This window comes from Melanerpes formicivorus, unplaced genomic scaffold, assembly GCF_026170545.1.
Source record: "Melanerpes formicivorus ecotype bairdi unplaced genomic scaffold, bMelFor1.0.p_v2 SCAF_7, whole genome shotgun sequence".
Lineage (NCBI taxonomy): Eukaryota > Metazoa > Chordata > Aves > Piciformes > Picidae > Melanerpes > Melanerpes formicivorus.
Window position 1 is genome coordinate 792,228 of NW_027142359.1, and position 20,933 is coordinate 813,160.

The window sequence follows — 20,933 nt, forward strand, 5'->3', positions numbered from 1 at the left end:
AACTGGTCCAGCTCTGCAGGAGTGATGCTCAGGACAGTCTGAACAAAAAGGTGCAGCCCAACCCTACCGAGAGCTGGAGGGGAGAATGTGGAATCTTTGTGGTAGTGGTGGTGGTGGAGGAACTCTCCCTTTGCTCCAGACAGAAGTGGGGGCTGTGGTGTTCTTAATGAGCCCAGGAGATGAATGGGAAAGGGTGGCTGGAGGCTTGCTTGAGGAAAGCTTCCTCAGGATCCAAATGGCCACCTCCAGCTGCAGCCCTGTTCTACCAGACACAGGTTTGTAATGGTTGGTGTTGCAGAAAGCAGCTGCACTACACAGCACTGCAGGGCACCACCTCAGTTTTATTTGAGTATCTTATGGTAAGGGAGAACATTGAGAGTTGATATGTAAGCTTTGATGTCCTTGATGGAAGTAACATTAGTCAAAGAAGATGGGGGCAAGAAAACAAGATGAGGTATTTCACCAGATGAAGAGTTCTGTACTCCTGGGACAGCTGTGATCTCTGAGTCCCCTTCGTGCTTGCCATACCCGACCACCTGCAAAGAGAGTGACCAAAGTGGTGTTCACCTGCCCCAGCCACAACAGACACACCTGACATAGCAACAGGAATGAGCAATGGAAGAACTGTGAACAGCACACAGTGCAGACTTAAGTTTAGAGCTCTTCTGGCCCCACCCTCCTGGGCTCAGCAAGTTTGGCGTTGCAGAAGGCGACAATGACTCACGTGGACGCTGAGCACTTTCCTCTTGCTGGTCCTGTGAGCTTGGAACCAGCTGACCAGGTCTGATTTGGTAACAGACTTCAGAGCTTCAATCTGAAACCCAAAGGAAGGAGGTTTAAGTAGCACAGGGATGACTCTCCACCACCTCTCCCATGAGACAAAAGCACCTTCACAGAATCAAAGAACATTAGGGGCCTAGGAAGGACCTTGACAGCTCCTCCAGTCCAACCCCCCTGCCCGAGCAGGGTCACCTAGAGCAGATCACGCAGGAACACATCCAGGTGGGGTTTGAGTATCTCAAGAGGGAGACTCCACAACCCTCCTGGGCAGCCTGTTCCAGTGTTCTGTCACCCTCACAGTGGAATTTTTTTCCCTCCTGTTTCCAGGGAACTTCCTATGCCTCAGCTTCCACCATTGCCCCTTGTGCTGTCACTGGGCATCACCCAGCAGAGCCTGGCTCCATCCTCTCAGCCCTCACTCTTTACATATAGAACAGAGTAAATTTTTCTAGACAGTGCAGAAAACATCTTCATCTAATCTTTGAAATATGCTCTAGCCAGTGGCACTGTCAGCACTCACTCCTTATAAAGATATATAGATTTGTTTATAAACATGAATGAGGCCCCAGCTCCTTCAGGCTCTCCTTGTAAGGGAGATGCTCCACTCCCCTTTTTAGTCTAGGGTGGAGTTTTTAGTAGCAGCATGAATCTCTCTTTTTAAGCTTTGCTTTTAGAGCTGCTGCAAAAGGGAACCTGTGAGTGTTCCATGTGCCATCACCGAAACCCAACAAGAGACCACCAACCTCCCGGGCAAGCCTGTCAAAGAGATACTGCTGTGTCACAACTTCATTCCAGTTCCTGTCTACTTCTTCTCCCAGATGGGAGTCCTCACATTCCTTAAGTTTGATCAGTGCTGTAACCTGCATTTGAAAAAGGCCATTAGGAAATGGAGGCATTTTAAACCTTTTGACACTGACAGTTACAGTGAAAGACCCCCCCAGTGCCATTCACAAGGTGGTTCATTGCTTTCAGCCCTCAGTGTTAAGTGACCAGAGAATGACTGCAGAGCAGGCTTAGTGGCAGGCTTCAGAGAGTCCTGTGTGCAGATAAATCTCAGAAACACACCAGAGGTGTAACTGAAGCCGCCTCCAGTCTGCCTGTCACTTAGCAGTGCAAGGAAGAGCTTGTCAAGAGGAGTTTTACCTGGGTGCTAAAAGCCTCTTCAGTTAAATGCTTGATTTTCTCTTCAAAGCAAGAAAGAAACTCTTCTATTTTCTTGTCAACCAATTCAGAACTAAAAAGAGAGTTCAATAATTACATCAGGTAGGAAAAAAGGGAACAAAATCAAACCAATCCCAAAAGCAATACTGCAGGGTAAAGCAGCAGAACAGCCCTCCACTGATGAAGGACTGTTTAAGACAGGCTTGCTTTCCCCCCAGCACTCAACGCTAACCTTCCTCCTCCTCCTGGTGTTGAGGAAAAGAACCAGTGCTGACTTTGAGCTGTATTCAGCACTGTTAAAGCACAAGGGCTCCAGCTAAGCAGGGGGTGGGTGGTGATACACCCAACAGCAGCAGGTGTCAGACTGCTCTGTCAGGCCTGAGCCCTGCACATGCCCAGCTCTGCTCTGTTGGACTAAGACAAAGAAAAATGTTCTGTATGCACTGTGAGGTTTCTAAACCCTTCAGAGGATGCAGCCCTCACTACTGGAAGTGCCATCCAAATGTTAACAACTAGAGGCAGCAGTGGCCTGTGCTAATTAAGCTCTCAGCACCTCAGCAGCAGTTGTCAACAGTTGTTCTTCACAGAACCTTCCAGTCTGGCAGGTCAGATACCTGCAGCTGGCCCCAGCTTGGAACAAACCCACACAAGGGTTCTGCCTGCTCTGCAGGATGGCCTTGGTGACAGCTTGTGTTCTTCTGGCAGAGGCTCCTCAGACCTTCTGTGTAATGTTTTACCTCCTCTTTGGATTACTTCTCCCTGTTCAAGTCAGGCCTGCTGCAGTGTTAAGAAGCTTAAGGCTTTATTTAGAGGGTGGTTTTCAGTCACTATCATGCAAGTTGCAGCAGCCTCACAAGCCAAAGCCAGGGTGACTCTAGTGACATTCCCTTTGGGCTCAGAGAACAAAAAAACCCTCTCCATGGGTTGAAATAGGTGTGACCTCTTAATGAGGGCAGGTGCACAGAAAAGCTCAAGCAAGAGCAAACTGGTATCAGCTGTGACCTAATCAAACAGAGCAAGCAAAGACTAAGGGGAGGTCTGCTGTCCCTCCAGCTGCCTGCTGTGTAAATACCCAACTTACAGCAGAAACATGGGCCCAGAGCTGGCTGCATACCTCACTAGACCCCAGGAGGCTCCCATGTCCAGTGCCTGAACGTGCAAGGGCCACTGGGCATCTTGTATAAGCTTCACTTCTCTAAAACCAGCTGCCATAAGGTGCTGAAGTCCTTACTGAGCTGACAGAAGCAGCCCCTGCTGTCCCAGAGGTGCTCTGTGCTGCAAACCAGCAAGGAACACCCAGCTGACTGGAGTCCCAGGCTGTCAGACCCATGCAACACCTTGTGGAGTAGAGCAGGTCTGCAGCAGTCAGGAGGATGTGGTGGACACAGTGCAGAAGGGTCACCAGAAATGGGCACTGGCAGCTCAGGGGCCACTCCCACACTTGTGCCATGGGAGTGGTGACCAACATTAACCACAGAGGAGCACTTACTTGTATTTAGTTGCCTGGGTTGCTACTGTGACTGAGAAGCCAAGAATCCCAGAGGTGTTCCTGCAGGTAGGGTACACGTGGTAGCTTCAAGAGAAAACAAAACAGGAAAGGGAGTTGCCAAAGCAGCCCCTCCACAAGCACAATTACAGTTCCATTTACAGCAGCCTCGTGCTGCAAGTTTGAAGTGCTGGCACTTCAGAAAGGAGAACCTGCCCTGTCAGTTCCCAGCAGGCTTCCTGCACCTCCTGCATCTCTGCACCTCAGCTTTTCTCATTTGCAGGAAAGGCTTTTAAGCTTGGCAGAGAATTTGTGTTTGTGCTGCCACAAACCAGTTCAGCAGTGACACACCTAGGGCCATGAAAAGCTTGCTCCAGTTCCCTGAGGTAGAAGGGTGGCTCTGAGGGAGGCTGCTGCACCCTACAGAGCCACTGTGAAAGCAGCTGTGAGGAACTGGGAGCTGATTTGGGAAGGGGAGGAAGCACCTGGTGCTGAATAATTCCACCTTAACACTCTGGTAATAAATGCAGATCTCAAGAGGACGTGCAAGCAGCTCGGCTGCAGCTTGCACGGGGTCTGCTCGTGGCTTTGATGAGGTCATGCTGTGGTCTGCATTACACTAATGCAGGAATTTGCCCCTGTCCAGAGGGAACAGCAAGAGCAGGTACAGAGGACCTCCACAGTGAACTCACCCCAGGGTCTGCTTGGTTCTCAGGAAGTCAAAGCATGGCTCTTCCATGTGCATCTGAAACACAGCAGAGATGTGTTACAGCAGAAGTGATGCTCCTCTGCAGGCACAAACATCAGCACAGGGTGAGCACCACTGAAGCGTGGCCCTGCCCACTGAATTCAGAGATCCGAGTCACCTGGGTTGGTAGCTAAGGCTATGGTCTTCCATACTGTCTGTCACTGGAGCACTGTGGGGATCCTGTCCCCAACGCTCTCATCAGTGAGCAACAGCTCCCGGCTGTCCCTCTTGTACCATTTCCCCCATGCACTGTTTCCAGGGCAGACACCTGGATGAGTTACAAGAGAAACTGACATACCACAAGCAGCTCCATGAGGGTATATTCTCTTAGGTTCCTGGCACCTGACTGGAGAGAAAAGGGAGAATTTAGGCTGATTCCATGGAGGTCAATGCTGCAGGTCAAGCTAAGGAGACAGCTGCAGCACAATTCTCAGCAAGGACAGATGGGAAGTTCTTGGTTTCTGCAGAGGCCTCAATAATGGCCTTCAGGAGAGAGGGCTGAGCCCAGGATCATGACATCAGTGGTAAGGACACCAGAAAATCACCAACCCAGGTCTAGCACAGGCAGGGAGGGGAAGGTGCCAGTTTCAAGGAACCACAGAGCTGTGAGAGCCCAGCTGGGTTTGGCCTCTTAGGCCAAGGGCATGCACTCACAGGAGGCTTTGGTGCACTCTTAACACTCCTGTCCAGGGAATGCTCTCAGTGCTGGGGCAGCAGCAGAGGGAGCAGGCCCAAAGAGCTGCTGGTACCTGGTAGTAGACGGTCACCTCCGAGTTGGCATCGCCTCTGTTGAGCGTTTTCACCTTGCAGAGCAGGTGTGTGCTTGGCAAGTCCACCACCCGGAACTGAACAGGGCAGGGATGGGCCAGGGGAGCAAACTGGAGCTTTCTGAAGGGAGCACAAACAGCAAAGCATCAAACCCTTGCTCACATCTTAGCCAAAACCAGTAACAGGCCTAGGCTGTGATGCCCTTGGTCTGACCTTTCCCTCCCCATTCCCTAAAGCCCAGCACTGTCCTGCTTGAACTGCCACGAGGAGTGGCCACCTCCCACAAACACCCAGGAGGGGTGAAGGGAACTTCTGAATTGCTCCCAGCCTGGCCCACTTCTCCAGAAACGGATCTTACCTTGGTAGTTCCACATCATGAACCATGCAAGAGCCAAGAGATACTCACCCAATGACACACTTGAGAAAATCCTTGGCTTCCTAGGAAAGCACAAAGGAGCTTTATTTGTAAGGGAATTATTACCCCAGCTCACTGCCTGCACCCAGTGTCCTGCTGGAGAAAGTGACCCCAGCAGGGCCCAGCTGAGCTCTCACCCACACAGATCCCTGCCCCCTTGCCCTGTTCCACTCCCTGGGACACCTCTGCACCGCACTGCAAAGCAAAACAAGCTCCAGGCAGTTTCTTGCACTGCAGCTGCTCCAGCAGGAGCACACAGAGAAACAGCATCAGACACCACAACAACACAGGGCGGACACAGCATGAGGTGTGGCCCTTCTTGGGCAAGAACTTGGAGCTCAGGGAAGGAATTTCTTGGGCTTCAGTGGAAGAAATGTGAGGAAGGAACACAGTAAAACTGATGTGGGAGTTGGAGGGGGGTGTGTGCCACACTGCAAAAGGAGCTTAGGTCAGAGGTGCATTTTGAGTGAAGATCCTCAGGTGCTCTTCCACAGCTGACATTACACTACTCTGCACCTTTTCTTTTGGAGGATTTAAAGAGTTTAAGGACAAACCACTGCCTAAGACAAACATCCTGGCACAAGCCCTCATTGCAGAAGGTTTCTCTCCCATGCCCCACACAGGCACTCCATGGCACTGGGTACATGGAGCTAAGCCTCTTTTCAAAAGCCCAACAGGAGTTAGGTGTGACCCGGTCCCAGCACAGTTGTCTGATGAACACTGCAGGTGTTTGACAGGACTGAGGATGATTGGCCCTCAGGAAGGTTTGATCAAACCATGCAAGCAGTCCAGTTTCCAGGTTAGCTGCACTGGGAGGGGAGCTTCCCAGTGTGGGCACAGCTGTGGCAATGTCTCATTATCAAATACAGCAACACAGCAAACACCACAAAACCAGTGCCAGCTGGGGAAGCAGCCCACAGGTGGATTTCTACTATGCATGTCCCACTCTGCAGCTTAAATCTAAACTCCTGGAAACTTCTGCTCACACTGGCACCCATGGAGTGCCCAGAGGCTTCTCCGGACCAGCAGTGCTGAGCTGTTAAGAGGTGAAGCCTCCAGGTGAGCGTTGGGAGTTCTGGCAATCAAGTTCAAGCACATCTGAAGAATCACATCACAGAATTGTCAGGGTTGGAAGGGCCCTCAAGGATCATCCAGTTCCAACCCCCTGCCATGGGCAGGGACACCTCACACTACAGCAGGTTGCTCACAGCCACATCCAGCCTGGCCTTGAAAACCTCCAGGGATGAGGCTTCCACCACCTCCCTGGGCAACCTGTGCCAGTGTCTCACCACCCTCACGTGGAAGAACTTCTTCCTAACATCCAGTCTGAATCTACCCATTTCTAGTTTTGTTTATTTTCCCCAGTCCTGTCACTCCCTGACACCCTAAAAAGTCCCTCCCCAGCTTTCTTGTAGCCCCCTTCAGATACTGGAAGGCCACAATTAGGTCACCTCGGAGCCTTCTCTTCTCCAGACTGAACAGCCCCAACTCCCTCAGTCTGTCCTCAGAGGAGAGGGGCTCCAGGCCTCTGGAGTGCTGCAGCTGCACTTACCCTGCTGGTGAAGTTTCCTTGCACCAGACCCTCTACGAAGAGCTGTGACTTGAACGCCTTGACGAAGGAGGCCAGCGACTCCACGGAGAGGCCTTTCAGCAGGGCCTGGTATTTGTCTGTCATGGACCACCTGCCGTGCTCCAGGATCAGCAGGCGCACATCCCTGCCACGCAAGAGGCAAAGCACAACCACAGCCCATCAACTGCTTTTAAAGGAAGAGATCCCATTTCTGACTCAGGGTCATACTGGGGACAGGGAGATGGTCCCCAGGAGCATTGCTGTGGGCTAACTCTGCCCTCCCTCCACATCTGCTGTTGACTACAGGTTGCTTCAGAATCACAGAATGTTAGGGGCTGGAAGACTTCCAAAGATCATCCAGTCCAAACCCCCTGCCAGAGCAGATCACACAGGAGCACATCCAGGTGGGTTCTGAATATCTCTAGAGGAGGAGACAGCCCCCCTGGGCAGCCTGTTCCAGTGTTCTGTCACCCTAACAGGGGAAAAAAATCTTCCTCCTGTTTCCATGGAACTTCCTCTGCCTCAACTTCCACCATTGCCCCTTGTGCTGTTGTTGAGCATCACTGAGCAGAGCCTGGCTCCAGCCTCTTGGCACTCACCCTGCACATCCTGATAACCATGAATGAGGTCAGCCTCCTCCTCTCTAAGCTAAAGAGCCCTCAGCTCCCTCAGGCTCTTCTCATAAGGAAGATGTTCCACTGCCTCCATTATTTTCATGGCTCTGCACTGGACCCTTTCAAGCAGTTTTCTGAGATCCTCCCTGAACTGAGGGGCCCAGAACTGGACACAATACTCCAGATGGAGCTTCACCAGAGCAGAAGGGGAGGAGAACCTCTCTGACCTACTAACCACAGCCCTTCTAATCCACCCCAGAATGGTATTGACCTTCTTGGCCACAAGAGCACATTGCTGGCTCGTGGTCAACCTCCCATCCACTAGGACCCCCAGGTCATTCCCCTTCACTGCTCTCCAGCAGGTCAGTCCCCAACCTATCTTGCTCCATGGGGTTGCTCTTTCACACATGCAAGACTCTACACTTGCCCTTGTTGAATTTCATTCAGTTTCTCTCTGCGCAGCTCTCCAGCCTAAGTCTGGCTGAATGGCAGCACAACCCTCCTGTGTCAGCCACTCCTCCCAGTTTGGTGTCATCAGCAAACCTGCTGGCAGTGCCCTCTGTGCCCTCATCCAGGTCACTGATGAATATATTGAACAGAACTGGTCCCAGTATTGACCCCTGAGGGACTGCACTAGATACAGGCCTCCAACTAGACTCTGTCCATCTCCCATGTCCAATCTAATCCACACACCTGATGTGCTGGTTGCAGAGCTGCTTGAGCTAAGCTACAAACAAACTCTGGAACAAGTCTCTACCAGCACAGAGCAGCAGTTCCTGAGCTCTGCAGCTGAAGCTCAGCACTCACTCTGCAGTCACTTTTTGCCCTCCCCCAAAACTTACTTGGACAGAGTCTCAGGTTTGATGAGGATGTTGAAGTAAGTTTTCTTCAGCTGCTCTGTTATCATTTCAAAAACTGCTGGAGTAAAGCTGAAGTCAGACAAGTAATCAATGATGAGCTGAAATAGAAGCTGTAAAAGAAACAGTTTTAAGTCAAGAGGTTTTGGTGTGGGTTTGTTTGTTAAGAGACAATTCAAAGTTAGTGCTAATGTAATAATAACAAATACCATCATTGCTTGGTTAACATCAGAGACACACCCAGTGCTCAGAAAGTCAGCTCTTAGCAGCCCAACAAAGGAAAACTACACCCCAAGTATATTCAGAAGCTGTACCTCCAAAGTCAAGTTGTGACCAAACCCCTTTCCAGACACTTCTCCAGACAGTGTGCAGATCACAGAATGTTAGAGGTTGGAAGGGAGCTCCAGAGATCGAGTCCCACCCCCCTGCCAAAGCAGGATCACCCAGGGCAGGCTGCACAAGGATGCATCCAGGTGGGTTTGGACAGTCTCCAGAGAAGGAGACTCCAAAACCACTCTGGGCAGCCTGCTCCAGGGCTCTGTCACCCTCACTGGGAAGAAGTTTCTCATGTTGAGGTGAAACCTTCTGTGTTCAAGTTTGTATCCATTGTTCCTTGTCTTACTACTGCACACCACTGAAAAGAGCTTGGCCCCCTCCAGCTGACACCCACCCCTCAGATATTGATAGACATTGATCAGATTCTTCTCCAGACTAAACAGCCCCAGGTCTCTCAGTCTCTCTTTACAGGGGAGATGCTTAAGTCCCCTGACCATCCTTGTGGCTCTAAATAGCCTTGGCTTGTAGATGGAGAGGCTCTAACACTCCGTGGGAGACACACAGCTCCTTTCAAGGAACAGCAGTTGAAGCCTTAGTGGAGATACAGTTATTAATTAGAGGAAGATTTCTCTTAAGTCAGCTTAAGGTCAGTCACTGGAGCTTGTGAGAGTTAACAAACCACCTCTTTATACAGTCAGCACAGCAGAAAGCATCTGCTGCATTCCCCTCTCCTCCAGTTTTCAGTAGCCCATCTCAAAAGCCAGCCAGGCTCCAGTGCCAGGAGCACAGGCTCCTGAGGTGAGGAGCAGCACAGGCAGAGCTGCTCAGCAGCACTTACAGGTAGTTTGTGGTTGAATCCTTTCACTCTTATGACCAAGCCGTGCTCCCCAGCCACCAGCTTGTACTCCAGCTGAGCCACGTCTGCCTCGTAGGCTGGCTCACCCAGGTTGTGGGACAGGATGTTTACAAACGTATCAAACAAAACTATGCTGGAGGGGGGAAAAGGGCAGAGTGAGACAAGCAGCGTGAAATAAAGTTAAACACCAAACCCCAATATGCTCAGTGCTTCACACTTAAGTTCTCCAGCAGAAATTAATACTTGACCACAACCAGACTCAGAAAGAACCTGCCAATAAGCCTGAGAAGGCAGAGAGGAAGTTTCCTTTTGCTCCTGACACTACTTCAGCATTCTTTGGCCATTCAAATATCCTTAGCAATGAATCAGATTTGAGCTTCCCACAACTTAAGGTTTCTTCAAGGTAGGAATGCACCTGGTAATGTGCTAATACTCAACACACTGATTAATACAGAAGAATACAGAATTAACCAGGGTGGAAAAGACCTCAGAGAGCATCAAGTCCAACCTACCACCCAGCACCATCTAATCAACTAAACCACGGCACCAAGTGCCTTATCCAGGCTGTTTTTAAACACTTCCAGGGATGGTGACTCCACCACCTCCCTGGGCAGCCCATCCCAATGGCCAATCACTCCAAGCAGCTGTGTGCTCCAGTAAGGACCTGCTGCAGAACCACCCTACACAACCACAAATAAACCCAGGAGCAAAACTAAGAACATGAGAAAAGGAGGCCTTCTTCTGTTCTGGCTTTAAATTCCTCTCTCTCCATGGTTCCTCTCTAGGCATGGGGTAAATGAGTGACTCTGCAAGGCAAGCAGCAGTAACACAATCCTCACTTCTCTGCAGACTGCTGGATCAGCGGCGAGATCAGATGGAATCGAACGTAACCTGGGGTGGGGGGGAAAGGAAACTCCAGTGAGCAACTGTATCAAAAGGGACAGCCTCTGAACTCATCAAATGGATTTCCATCAGGCTGTTCTTTGGTCACAGTCTGAGTCTAACCAAAAAGGTTATTCAGCTTGAGAACAGATTCTTGCTGACGTTAAGTCACCATCACACATCTCCCTCTCGCTCCCAAGCCTTCCCTTCACATTTCCCAAACGGGAGACAGCACAAAGCTGTGCTTTGCAGAGTACTAACTCAGGAGGTGTGGCTAACACAAACACACACTCCACAGGACATGTGTTTAACAGACACTAAAAATGTGGCAATCTGCTCAAAAGCAGCAATGTTTTCCCCACATTAGTCTCAGATCATTCTCTCTGTTTGCAGTCACTACTAGTTAATGTGTTCCTTGGTCCTCAAGCCCTTGTCTCAGTGTTGGACTCTGCCTGCCCACAGTCCAGCAGTCAGCAAATCCCAGGGATTCCACTTTTGAACCTGAGGTAGGTTTTCTTTGCTGAGAGGTAGTTGAACTGCTTTTTTTGCTGCAGCTGACAAGCATACCAAAAGGAATGGGAAAGAGCTGACAGCAAACACGGTGTTTAAATGGAGAGCACTGTCAGGGGTTCACAGAATCACAGAATTACTGAGGCTGCAAAAGACCTCTGAGATCATCAAGTCCAGCCTAGGACCTAACACCACCACAGCAGCTAAACCAGGCCACCAAGTGGCCAGATCCAAGCTTTTCTTAATGACCTCCAGTGATGGTGACTCCACCACCTCCCTGGGCAGTCCATCCCAGTGCCTAATCAGCCTTTCTGTCAGGAAGTGCTGCCTAATATCCGACCTAAACCTCTCCTGGCACAGCCTCAGGCCATGCCCTCTTGTCCTGTCACAAGTTGCCTGGGAGAAGAGCCTGACCCCCACCTGACTGCAACTTCCTTTGAGGTAGTTGTAGAGAGTGATAAGGTCCCCTCTGCGTCTCCTCTTCTCCAGGCTGAACACCCCCAGCACCCTCAGCCTCTCCTCATCAGACTTTCCCTCCAGTCCCTTCCCCAGTTTGGTTGCTCTCCTCTGGACCTGCTCCAGCACCTCAATATCCTTTCTGAAGTGAGGGGCCCAGAGCTGCAGACAGTGCTCGAGGTGAGGCCTCAGCAGTGCTGAGCACAGGGCAGAATTCCATCCCTAGTCCTGCTGGCCACACTGTTCCTGATCCAGGTCAAGTTGCCATTGGCCTTCCATGCCCCCTGGGCACATTGCTGGCTCATGTCCAGCTGCTGTGACCCAGCACTGCCAGGTCCCTCTCTGCCAGGCTGCTCTCCAGCCACTCATCCCCAGCCTGTGGCCTGCATGAGGTTATTGTAGCCAGACTGCAGGACCCAGCACTTGGCCTTGTTGAATCTTGTACCATTGGCCTCAGGCCATTGACCCAGCCTGGCCAGGTCCCTCTGCAGCACCCTCCTCCCCTCCAGGGTTATTTGCCTTCACACAAAGCAGAGGGAACGCCCTGTTCTTCACAGGCCCTCAGGCATTTACCTTTGGGGATTTTGAATTTATCATCCTTCCTGTACCAGAGGCAGCCCTGTTGGGTGCTGACTGTTTTGACTGGGTATTCTGTTTCAGGGCAGTCAGCAACTTTCAAAGCAAAGTCAGTGGCTATAAAAAACAAGACAACAACAAACAACACACAAGCAAAAAGTTAGCAGGCTTTACAGCTACAGCCAGGCTACATTCATGGAGGCCTTCCAAATCACCACCACCACCACACACTTTCCCTCTCCCAGTTTGCCAGATGATAAGGCAATAATGCTTTCTTCCCATTTGTTTGGGCAACAAAGCCAGATGGTATTTAGATGTCTGCAAACCCAGCAGGATCAAGCAAATAAAAATTGCTCTTCTAGAGTGCCTGGAGCTCTGTAGTAACTCTGACTGAGGCCTGCTATGGCTATGTGAGCTGCACTTTTACACCTCAAAACCCCAAACCAAACAGTTCCCAAGCTCATAAATAAAAGAACATTAACTAAAAGTCAAATGAACAGAGGGGGTTTTGTTTGTTGAGGGGTGTTTTGGTTTAATCTTCAGGGTGCAAAAGCAGGCTGATGTTCAGACAAAAATTAAGCTTGCTTCTACACCACAGAAAATGATCAAGTGAATGACTGGAACATTTCATCCATGCTCAAGTGCCTTACCTATGTATTTGTTTTCTTCTGGAAGGTGCAAATCCTGATTTAACTCGAAGTCACTGGCCCACAAATCACTCCAGTACTTGTCAATATCTATTAAGAACCATAAAACACATTTAGTCCAGCAGGCAGGTGATGCTACCCCCTTTCCTAGGCCACTCCTCTCATCTTCCAGCTGTCTCCATGAAGATCTACATCACCTTGGTCATTGTGACTGCTAAATCCTTTCCCAAACACTCCCCTGGAGCAGGACTGGAGCAGTTCTATTACAAAGTAAATCAAGCCTGCCTGCATAGTAATCCAGCTCCCAACATGCCCTGGCCTTCACTGTCTGTGTTCTTCTGCCTGTCCAAGGCTTGAATGGCAGCCAAGATGAGGGCTGGCTGGGATCCCCACGTCCTAAAACCACACTCGATTAGAGAGTGGGAATCAACTGATAGCAAACAAAGGACAACATCTGAGTGCTGACAGGGCAGTAAAGCACTGAGGGCTCATTGCCCTTCTTCCATATGGTACTGTTTAGTGTTGTCACCTTTTACTCTCTCTAAAGCAGGACCCAGAGTTCTCCAAGTTGCTGCTGCTGTTTACCTTCCACGCTGTACTGCGTTCCAAACCACCTCTCCTTCAGCTGGCATTGGCCTTCGTTGGCAGCAGACAGCAAAACCAGGTTGGCTCTCTGAGGACTGAGCTGGTTAAGGGCATCAGCAATGATCTACAAGGTCAAGACAGTATTTCAGTTCAGTACAAGTCTGGCACACTTCTTGCTCTGATCACATGAAGAACAAGACACAAAGAGTCTACAAAAAGAGGAGATTTGCTTTCTGAGCACGTGTGGCAGCTTTAGGCTATGCCTTTAACATTGTTCACAGATCTCCAACAGATAGTAGTAAAAATGTAAATAAATCACTACTGGGCATGAAAAGGAAAATAAAGATAATTCTAAACAATCCCAGTGGAGAGATAAAGGACTAAGACTGGTTGTACCAAAACAATCTCTCTTCTTGCTTCTTCGCTCTGGGAGGGATACTAACTTGCTTCTGCTTGATCTTGGCTGCACTGTTTCTGTTAAGTCTAACATTCCTCTGCTCCTGTCTCTTTTCCCTTCTGTACAGGGGGATAAGGGGGAGCAGAGAGGAAGAAGCTAGTAGCTTCCCCTGGTCTTTGGCCAGGGGGGTTCTTGTGCTGTCTGTCAATTGTAACTATCTGTAACTAGTGTAAATCCTGTATGGTTGTACACATTCATTGCTTTCCATTGTAGAGTGCAGTTTTGCTTGTAAATACAGCCTTCATTTGCTTCCAACTGAGCTGGTCAGGCAAATTTAATGTTGGGGAGGGGAAATTTCAACCCACCACAGCATGAGAAGAGAGTGACTTAATTAACACAAACCCTGTATGATGCTTAACATCATGCCTACATCATATAGGATGCCTGGGTCTTCTCTACATCCAAACATGTACTCAAGAGTTCCAAGAACATTTACCTCAGGCTTGTATTCAAACAAGAGCTGGTCTCCTGTCAGAAAGTCCTCCTTCTGAAACAGCTGCATGTTCTCACAAAGACTTTCCACATAGTCAACTGGATCTGTCTGTAGGCAAATAGGTAAAGCTAATTTTCACATCACCACCAAACACAACACATCTGAGAAGAGCCTGGCTGGCCAGGTTTGTTGAGCATGAGTTGCACACTCTGCTTGTTACAGCCTTCAGTTTTTGTTATTAAACTTAAATGGGTTTCATAAGCATACTTAATGGTCAGGACTCCTCTGAGAATCCCCAAGTATCAGACATCAGCTTTACAGAAGAAAGGGCCTTGAGCACACACTTGCTGTCATTACACCTACGAGGTTAAAGACCCAGTGGAATGCACTCCTTGGCCCCAGGGAACACCAGCAGAGTCACACCATGCAAGGTTTAAAGTGATATGGAAGCTGGAAAGAGCAAGCTGAAGAACTGCTGCTGCTACAGGAGCACCTCTGATTCTGCTCCTGACCCAAATTTTCTGCCAAGATGTACAGGAAGAGCTCCTCCTACTTGGACATACAAGTTGCTGGAACATGCCCAGAGAAGGGAAAAAAGGCTGAGGAGGGGTCTGGAGCACAGCCCTGTGAGGAGAGGCTGAGGGACCTGGGGGTGTTTAGCCTGGAGAAGAGGAGGCTCAGGGGAGACCTTATGGCTGTCTACAACTACCTGAAGGGAAGTTGTAGCCAGGTAGGGGTTGGTCTCTTCTCCCAGGCAGCCAGCACCAGAACAAGAGGACTCAGTCTCAAGCTGTGCAGGGGGAAGCTTAGGCTTGACCTTAGCAAGAAGTTCTTCACAGAAAGAGAGACTGGCCATTGGAATGGGCTGCCCAGGGAGCTGGTGGGGTTGATGTCCCTGGAGGTGTTTAAGAAAAGCCTGGATGAGGCACTTAGTGCCATGGTCTAGTTAGGGTTGGGTGATTGGTTGGATGTGATGATCTTGGAGATCCCTTCCAACCTGGTTGATTCTGTGATTCTGTAGGGGTTGCCTTTTAACTGTTTAGGACTGCCTAGTGGAGAGCTATTGGCTAAGTGCTTTTTGAGCCATACAGATCAGTTTGCCTGAGAAGAGGCCAGCCTGGTGCATCTGCATCTTGCTCATGTTTTACACAATGTTTACAAGACTTTCTAAAGACACTGCATATCAGAGGAAACATGAAACCACTCCTGGAAGCACCTAACTGCTTATCCAAACATATGCCTCCGTGACCATGTTAGGGTGGCCACATACCAGCTCCTTCCATCCACCAGAAGCCCAGCACGCCACAACCAAGTCCTTTGCCTGTCCCTAAGATGCACAACCCTGTCACCAAAGCACACACACACACCTCTCAGATCCTTGCTCTGCAAGTTAAATGTCTGTAATCTTAGCCTGGAGGTTAGGAGGAAGTTCTACACAGAGAGTGACTGCCCATTGGAATGTGCTGCCCAGGGAGGTGGTGGAGTCGCCGTCACTAGAGGTGTTCAGGAGGAGACTTGATAGGGTGCTTGGTTACATGAGTTAGTTGATTAGGTGGTGTTAGATGATAGGTTGGACACGATGATCTTGAAGGTCTCTTCCAACCTGGTTTATTCTATTCTATTCTCTTCATGACAACTCACAATCAACTGGCCAAGCAGCCAGGGCTGTCAAGAGCAGGGATTTCCCCAAGGGAACTCAGGTGTTTTCTGCTCTGCCCCAACCTGATGCTGCCAGCTGCGGAGCCTGTCAGAGCAGGTAGGGTTCTGGGGGACAGAAAACTCTGTCTGAGAGGACTAAAAGAACCAGGAAGACTTAAAAGACCCTTTCAGGATTAAATAGCTTAATTTTGATGAAAAAGTCAACCTGGACAACTCTGCTGGGCCTGAAGACAGAATGTAACAATTGTACGCAGGGCAACAGATCCTCAACTCCTGCTGCATCCAGCAGCCTGCCTTCATGGAGTCATAGCTCTTCTCCACTGTTCTGAGGAAAGCTTTGGCTAGGAGAAGACAGTCTGTGGTAATTTTGTAGCAGCTGTGCTCCACTAAAAACCCCACCACATGCCATGTTAGAAGGCACCTGTCCATCAGGATGAACTTCATACCAAAGGAATCTACCGCTCCCATCTCACACTGGGGTCTGCTGGCAGCAGTTCCTGCTCCCTGCAGCACTTGCCACGATCACTTCTGTTATTCAAAGGCCACTCAAAACACTCCAGATCCTCCATATGCTATTTTGAAGGCAGAGCTACAGATGCAAGGATTACTAAAAATGACATTTCTAACATCTTGATGCTCACAGCAGACTGGCAGGTCTTAAGAGCATCTGGGAAGAAAAATCCCTCCACTTCCAAGCGCAGATCCAGGGAGGTTCTGCTTCCCCTCTACTCTGCCCTAGTGAGGCCCCACCTGGAATACTCCATCCAGTTCTGGGCTCCCCAGTTCAAGAGGGACAGGAATCTACTTGAGAGAGTCCAAGGGAGGGCTACAAAGATGCTGAAGGGACTGGAGCACTGCCTGATGAGGAGAGGCTGAGAGCCCTGCAGCTGTGTAGTCTGGAGAAGAGAAGACTAAGAGGGGATTCAATAAATGTCTATAAATACCTGAGGGCTGGGGGTCAGGAGGGAGGGGACAGCCTCTGCTCACTTGCACCCTGGGATAGGACAAGGGGCAATGGATGTAAACTACAGCACAGAAGATTCAACCTCAACATGAGGAGGAACTTCTTCACTGTGGGGGTCCCAGAGCACTGGAACAGGCTGCCCAGAGAGGTTGTGCAGTCTCCTTCTCTGGAGACTTTCAAGCCCTGTCTGGATGCATTCCTGTGCAACCTGTGCTACATTCTATGCTCTGGCAGGGGGGTTTGAATTGAAGATCTCCATAGGCTCCTTCCAACCCCTAACATCCTGTGATCCAACATCTCCTTTCCCCCCCCCCCCCCCCCTTTCACTCCAGGGCACCAGCAGCAAGCCACACAGCTCACCCAGCAGTGCTTTTCCATTCCCCTAAATGAGCAGTGCTAGAACACTTGAAAAAAAGTGAAATCAAGCAAAAACTACTGGAAGGCTCCAATCTGCACCACTAATGGGCACAGAGCCCCATGATTCTCTACCTACTAGGCAATGAAAAAGCTCCTGTTGTATTCTGTCCAAGTCACTCCATTACTCTGCCTGAAATACAATTCTTTTCAGCAAAATACAGCCTCATGAAGTGCAAAATCTGTTTCTGCTTGAATGGAACTTTGAAAATGTGTTTCAGAACTGAAAAGAGGAGGGCAGGGAGGAGAGAGAGAGACACACTCACAGAGGACAAGTGATTAAACACAGTGAAAGTTCAGAGTATGACAAACAGATTTGTCAGCCTTGTTCTAAGGCTAGCAAAATAAAAGTGAATTCAAATCATCAGCTAATACTCCTAGGAGGTTTGCTTTCACATCACCTGGGTGCACACAAGTACTGGCAAAAGACCTTCTCCCTCCCTGGAGGTCACAGAACCACAGAAACATTCAGGTTGGAAAAGACCCTCAGGATCACCAAGTCCAACCCAGAACCCTACTCTACAAGGCTCACCCCTAAACCATAGCCCAAGCACCACATCCAAACCACCTTTAAACACATCCAGGGTTGGTGACTCCACCACCTCCCTGGGCAGCACATTCCAATGCCTGACCACTCTTGCCAGGAAAAAAAAAATCTTCCTACTGTGCAGTCTAAACCTCCCCAGTCATAGGTTGAAGCCATTCCCTCTTGTTTATCACTAATGACCTGTGAGAAGAGACCAGCACCAGCCTCTCCACAACCTCCTTTCAGGTAGTTGTAGGGAGCCATGAGGTCTCCCCTCAGCCTCTTCTTTTTCAAACTAACCATCCCCAGCTCCTTCAGTTTCTCTTCATCAGATTTATTCTCCAGGCCCTTCCCCAGCTTCCTTGCCCTCCCCTGCACTGCCTCCAGCACCTCCACATCTCTCTTGGATTGAGGTGCCCAAAACTGGACACAACACTCAAGGTGTGGCCTCCCCAGAGCTGAGCACAAGGGGACAATCCCCTCCCTGCTCCTGCTGGACACAGCATTTCTAATCCCAGCCAGGATGCCTTTGGCTTTCTCGGCCACCTGAACACACTGCTGGCTCCTATTCAGTTGCTTGTCCTTTAGAACCCTCAGGTCCCTTCCTTTCAGGCAGCTCTCCAGCCACACTGCACCAAGCCATTCAAGGCTAGGCTGGATGAGGCCCTGAGCAACCTGGTCTGGTGTGAGGAGTCCCTGTCCATCAGAGAGGTTGGAGTAGATTATCTCTAAGGTGCTTTCCAACCTAAAGCCTTTACACAGTTTACCTATAATCAACACAAAAGAGTGGCTGAATACCTGTTCCTGGTAGTGAAATTCATTATCCTCAATCTTCTGGATTTCTTCCCATATCCTGTAAAGCAGGGAGAAGAGAATAAAAGTGCATTTCCTTCATTATTCCATAACATTCATGAAGATTCTGAAAGGCATCAATGGGGAGCTCAGTGACTCATTCAGGTACAGGACACAGAGGCCAGCATTATATACACTGCCCTTCCATCTTCTTAACTGACAGAGAACCACAGAATGTCAGGGGCTGGAAGGGACCTGAAGAGATCATCCAGTCCAACCTCCGGCCAGAACAGGATCACCTAGAGCAGATCACACAGCAACTCATCCAGGCAGGTGTTGAGTATCTCCAGAGAGGGAGACTCCACAATCTCCCCTGGGCAGCCTGTTCCACTGTTCTGTCACCCTCACAGCACAAAAATTTTTCCTCCTATTTCCATGGAATTTCCTCTGCCTCAACTTCCACCATTGCCCCTTGTGCTGTCATTGGGCATCACCCAGCAGAGCCTGGCTCCAGCCTCTTGGCACTCACCCTGCACATCTTTATCAACATGAATGAGGTCACCCCTCAGGCTCCTACTCTCCAAGCTAAGAGCCCTCAGCTCCCTCAGGCTCTCCTCATAAGGAAGATGTTCCTCTCCATTAACAATTTCTGTGGCTCCATGCTAGACTCTTTCAAGCAGTTCCCTGAGGTCCTTCCTGAACTGAGGGGCCCAGAACTGAACACAATACTCCAGATACAGCCTCACCAGAGCAGAGTAAAGAGGGAGGAGAACCTCTTGACCTGCTAACCATAGCCCAGAATGCCATTGGCCTTCCTGGCCACAAGAGCACGTTGTTGGCTCATGGTCAACCTCCCATCCACTAGGACCCTCAGGTCCTTTTCCCCTCCAGCAGGTCAGTCCCCAACCTACACCGCTCCATGGGGTTGTTCTTTCCCAGGTGCAAGACTCTACACTTGCCCTTGCTGAACTTCAATAAATCTCTCCCTGCTGTTTCCCAGCAAGGAATACTTAGCTCCAAGGAGTAAAAACTTGATACAAAATTAACCTGAAGACTAAGCTCAGAACACTGCAGTCCTGACTGCCAGAGATGTGGCTCAACAAATGTGTTTAAACTACAGGCAGAACTGCACCTTACACCCACACTAGTTCAGCTCATTACTGTCAGAAACCTGATCACCATAAATCAAACTAAAAGAGGCTGCACAACAAGAGAGATTGATTTACATTTTACCTCTTTCTGTTCAGGATCTGTGAAAAGTTTTTAAAGGTACAGCCTAAAACCACCACACACAAACAGTTAACAAATGGAACTGACACTCCACTCAGAGCAGCCTTGCTGCTGGCTCCCCCATTAATGCCACAAGAAAAAGAGCAACGGGGAAGGGACCACCTTCCAAAGAGCTGATGCAGAGGCAAACACTTACCTTTTATCTGGCCCTCTGTTCTGCAGCATCTTCACATACTGAAACACAATGTGGGCCACCTGCAGACAGTAAGGGACAGATTAACTCCTCCAAACACCAGGCAAGCAGCAGGCAAAATCAACTTGCAGCAAGACATACCTCGTAGAAGTGCTTGTAACCTTCATCAGTCAAAGTCACAGAGATGCTGAAGATTGAGTAAGTGGAGTTCTGTTCAAAGCCAGTCTCACCATTTCCTCCATACAATGCAAGAGCCCAGCATCTATGGATGGAGTTAGAGAAGCAGTTGGATGCTGTTGAGCTGGGGAGGGGGTGTTAGAGTGAGGAGGTTCCTCTGGGAGGAAGGACTCTGTGAGCTGGAAGTTGATGGAAATACTCCTCTCTGCTGAGACCCCACCTGGAGTACTGCATCCAGTTTTGGAGCCCCCATTACAAGAAGGATCTGGACATGCTGGAACGTGTCCAGAGAAGGGCAACAAGGATGATCAGAGGGCTGGAGCACCTCTGCTATGGAGACAGACTGAGAGAGTTGGGGCTACTCAGTCTGGAGAAGAGAAGGCTCCAAAGAAACCTTATTGTGGCCTTCCAATATCTGAAGAGGGCCTACAAGAAAGCTGGGGAGGGACTTTTTAGGGTGTCAGGTAATGGTAAGACTAGGGGAAATGGAGCAAAACCAGAGATGGGTAGATTCAGGTGGATGTTAGGAAGGAATTCTTCACCGTGAGGGTGGTGAGACACTGGAATAGGTTGCATAAGGAGGTGGTAGAAGCCTCACCCTGGGAGCATTTTAAGGCCAGGCTGGATGTGGCTCTGAGCACCCTGATGTAGTGTGAGGTGTCCCTGCCCATGGCAGGGGGGTTGGAACTATATGATCCTTGAGGTCCCATCCTTGAGGTCCCTTCCAACCCTAACAATGCTCTTCTATGGTTCTAAATGCACTTATTAATGACCCATTTTAGCTCTAGGTGAGCTTTGTTGCAATTAGCATTATCAGAGCTTAACTCCAGTGGCCTTCCACCTGTTTATAGCTTACACAAAGCTTTTCCCACATGAAGAGGTGAATCTCAGGATACAGAAT

At 49.7% G+C, this 20,933-nt stretch overlaps 1 protein-coding gene across 1 annotated transcript in view; it reads right to left on the reverse strand.

Moving 5' to 3' along the window:
• Positions 1-321: 321 nt before the first annotated feature.
• NRDC (nardilysin convertase) overlaps positions 322-20,933 on the reverse strand; it is a 40,835-nt gene continuing 20,223 nt past the window's right edge. The window contains exons 12-31 of the mRNA XM_068140576.1: positions 19,997-20,117; positions 19,859-19,917; positions 18,439-18,493; positions 14,081-14,185; positions 13,188-13,311; positions 12,606-12,692; positions 11,953-12,072; positions 10,371-10,422; positions 9,514-9,664; positions 8,385-8,512; positions 6,911-7,073; positions 5,350-5,381; positions 4,925-5,063; positions 4,474-4,521; positions 4,120-4,172; positions 3,431-3,514; positions 1,924-2,014; positions 1,524-1,640; positions 725-814; positions 322-536 (exon numbers count right to left, since the gene is read on the reverse strand). Of these exons, the coding sequence (XP_067996677.1) occupies positions 342-536; positions 725-814; positions 1,524-1,640; positions 1,924-2,014; positions 3,431-3,514; positions 4,120-4,172; positions 4,474-4,521; positions 4,925-5,063; positions 5,350-5,381; positions 6,911-7,073; positions 8,385-8,512; positions 9,514-9,664; positions 10,371-10,422; positions 11,953-12,072; positions 12,606-12,692; positions 13,188-13,311; positions 14,081-14,185; positions 18,439-18,493; positions 19,859-19,917; positions 19,997-20,117 (2,014 nt within the window). The 3' untranslated portion in view covers positions 322-341. The remainder of the gene's footprint in view (positions 537-724; positions 815-1,523; positions 1,641-1,923; positions 2,015-3,430; positions 3,515-4,119; positions 4,173-4,473; positions 4,522-4,924; positions 5,064-5,349; positions 5,382-6,910; positions 7,074-8,384; positions 8,513-9,513; positions 9,665-10,370; positions 10,423-11,952; positions 12,073-12,605; positions 12,693-13,187; positions 13,312-14,080; positions 14,186-18,438; positions 18,494-19,858; positions 19,918-19,996; positions 20,118-20,933) is intronic.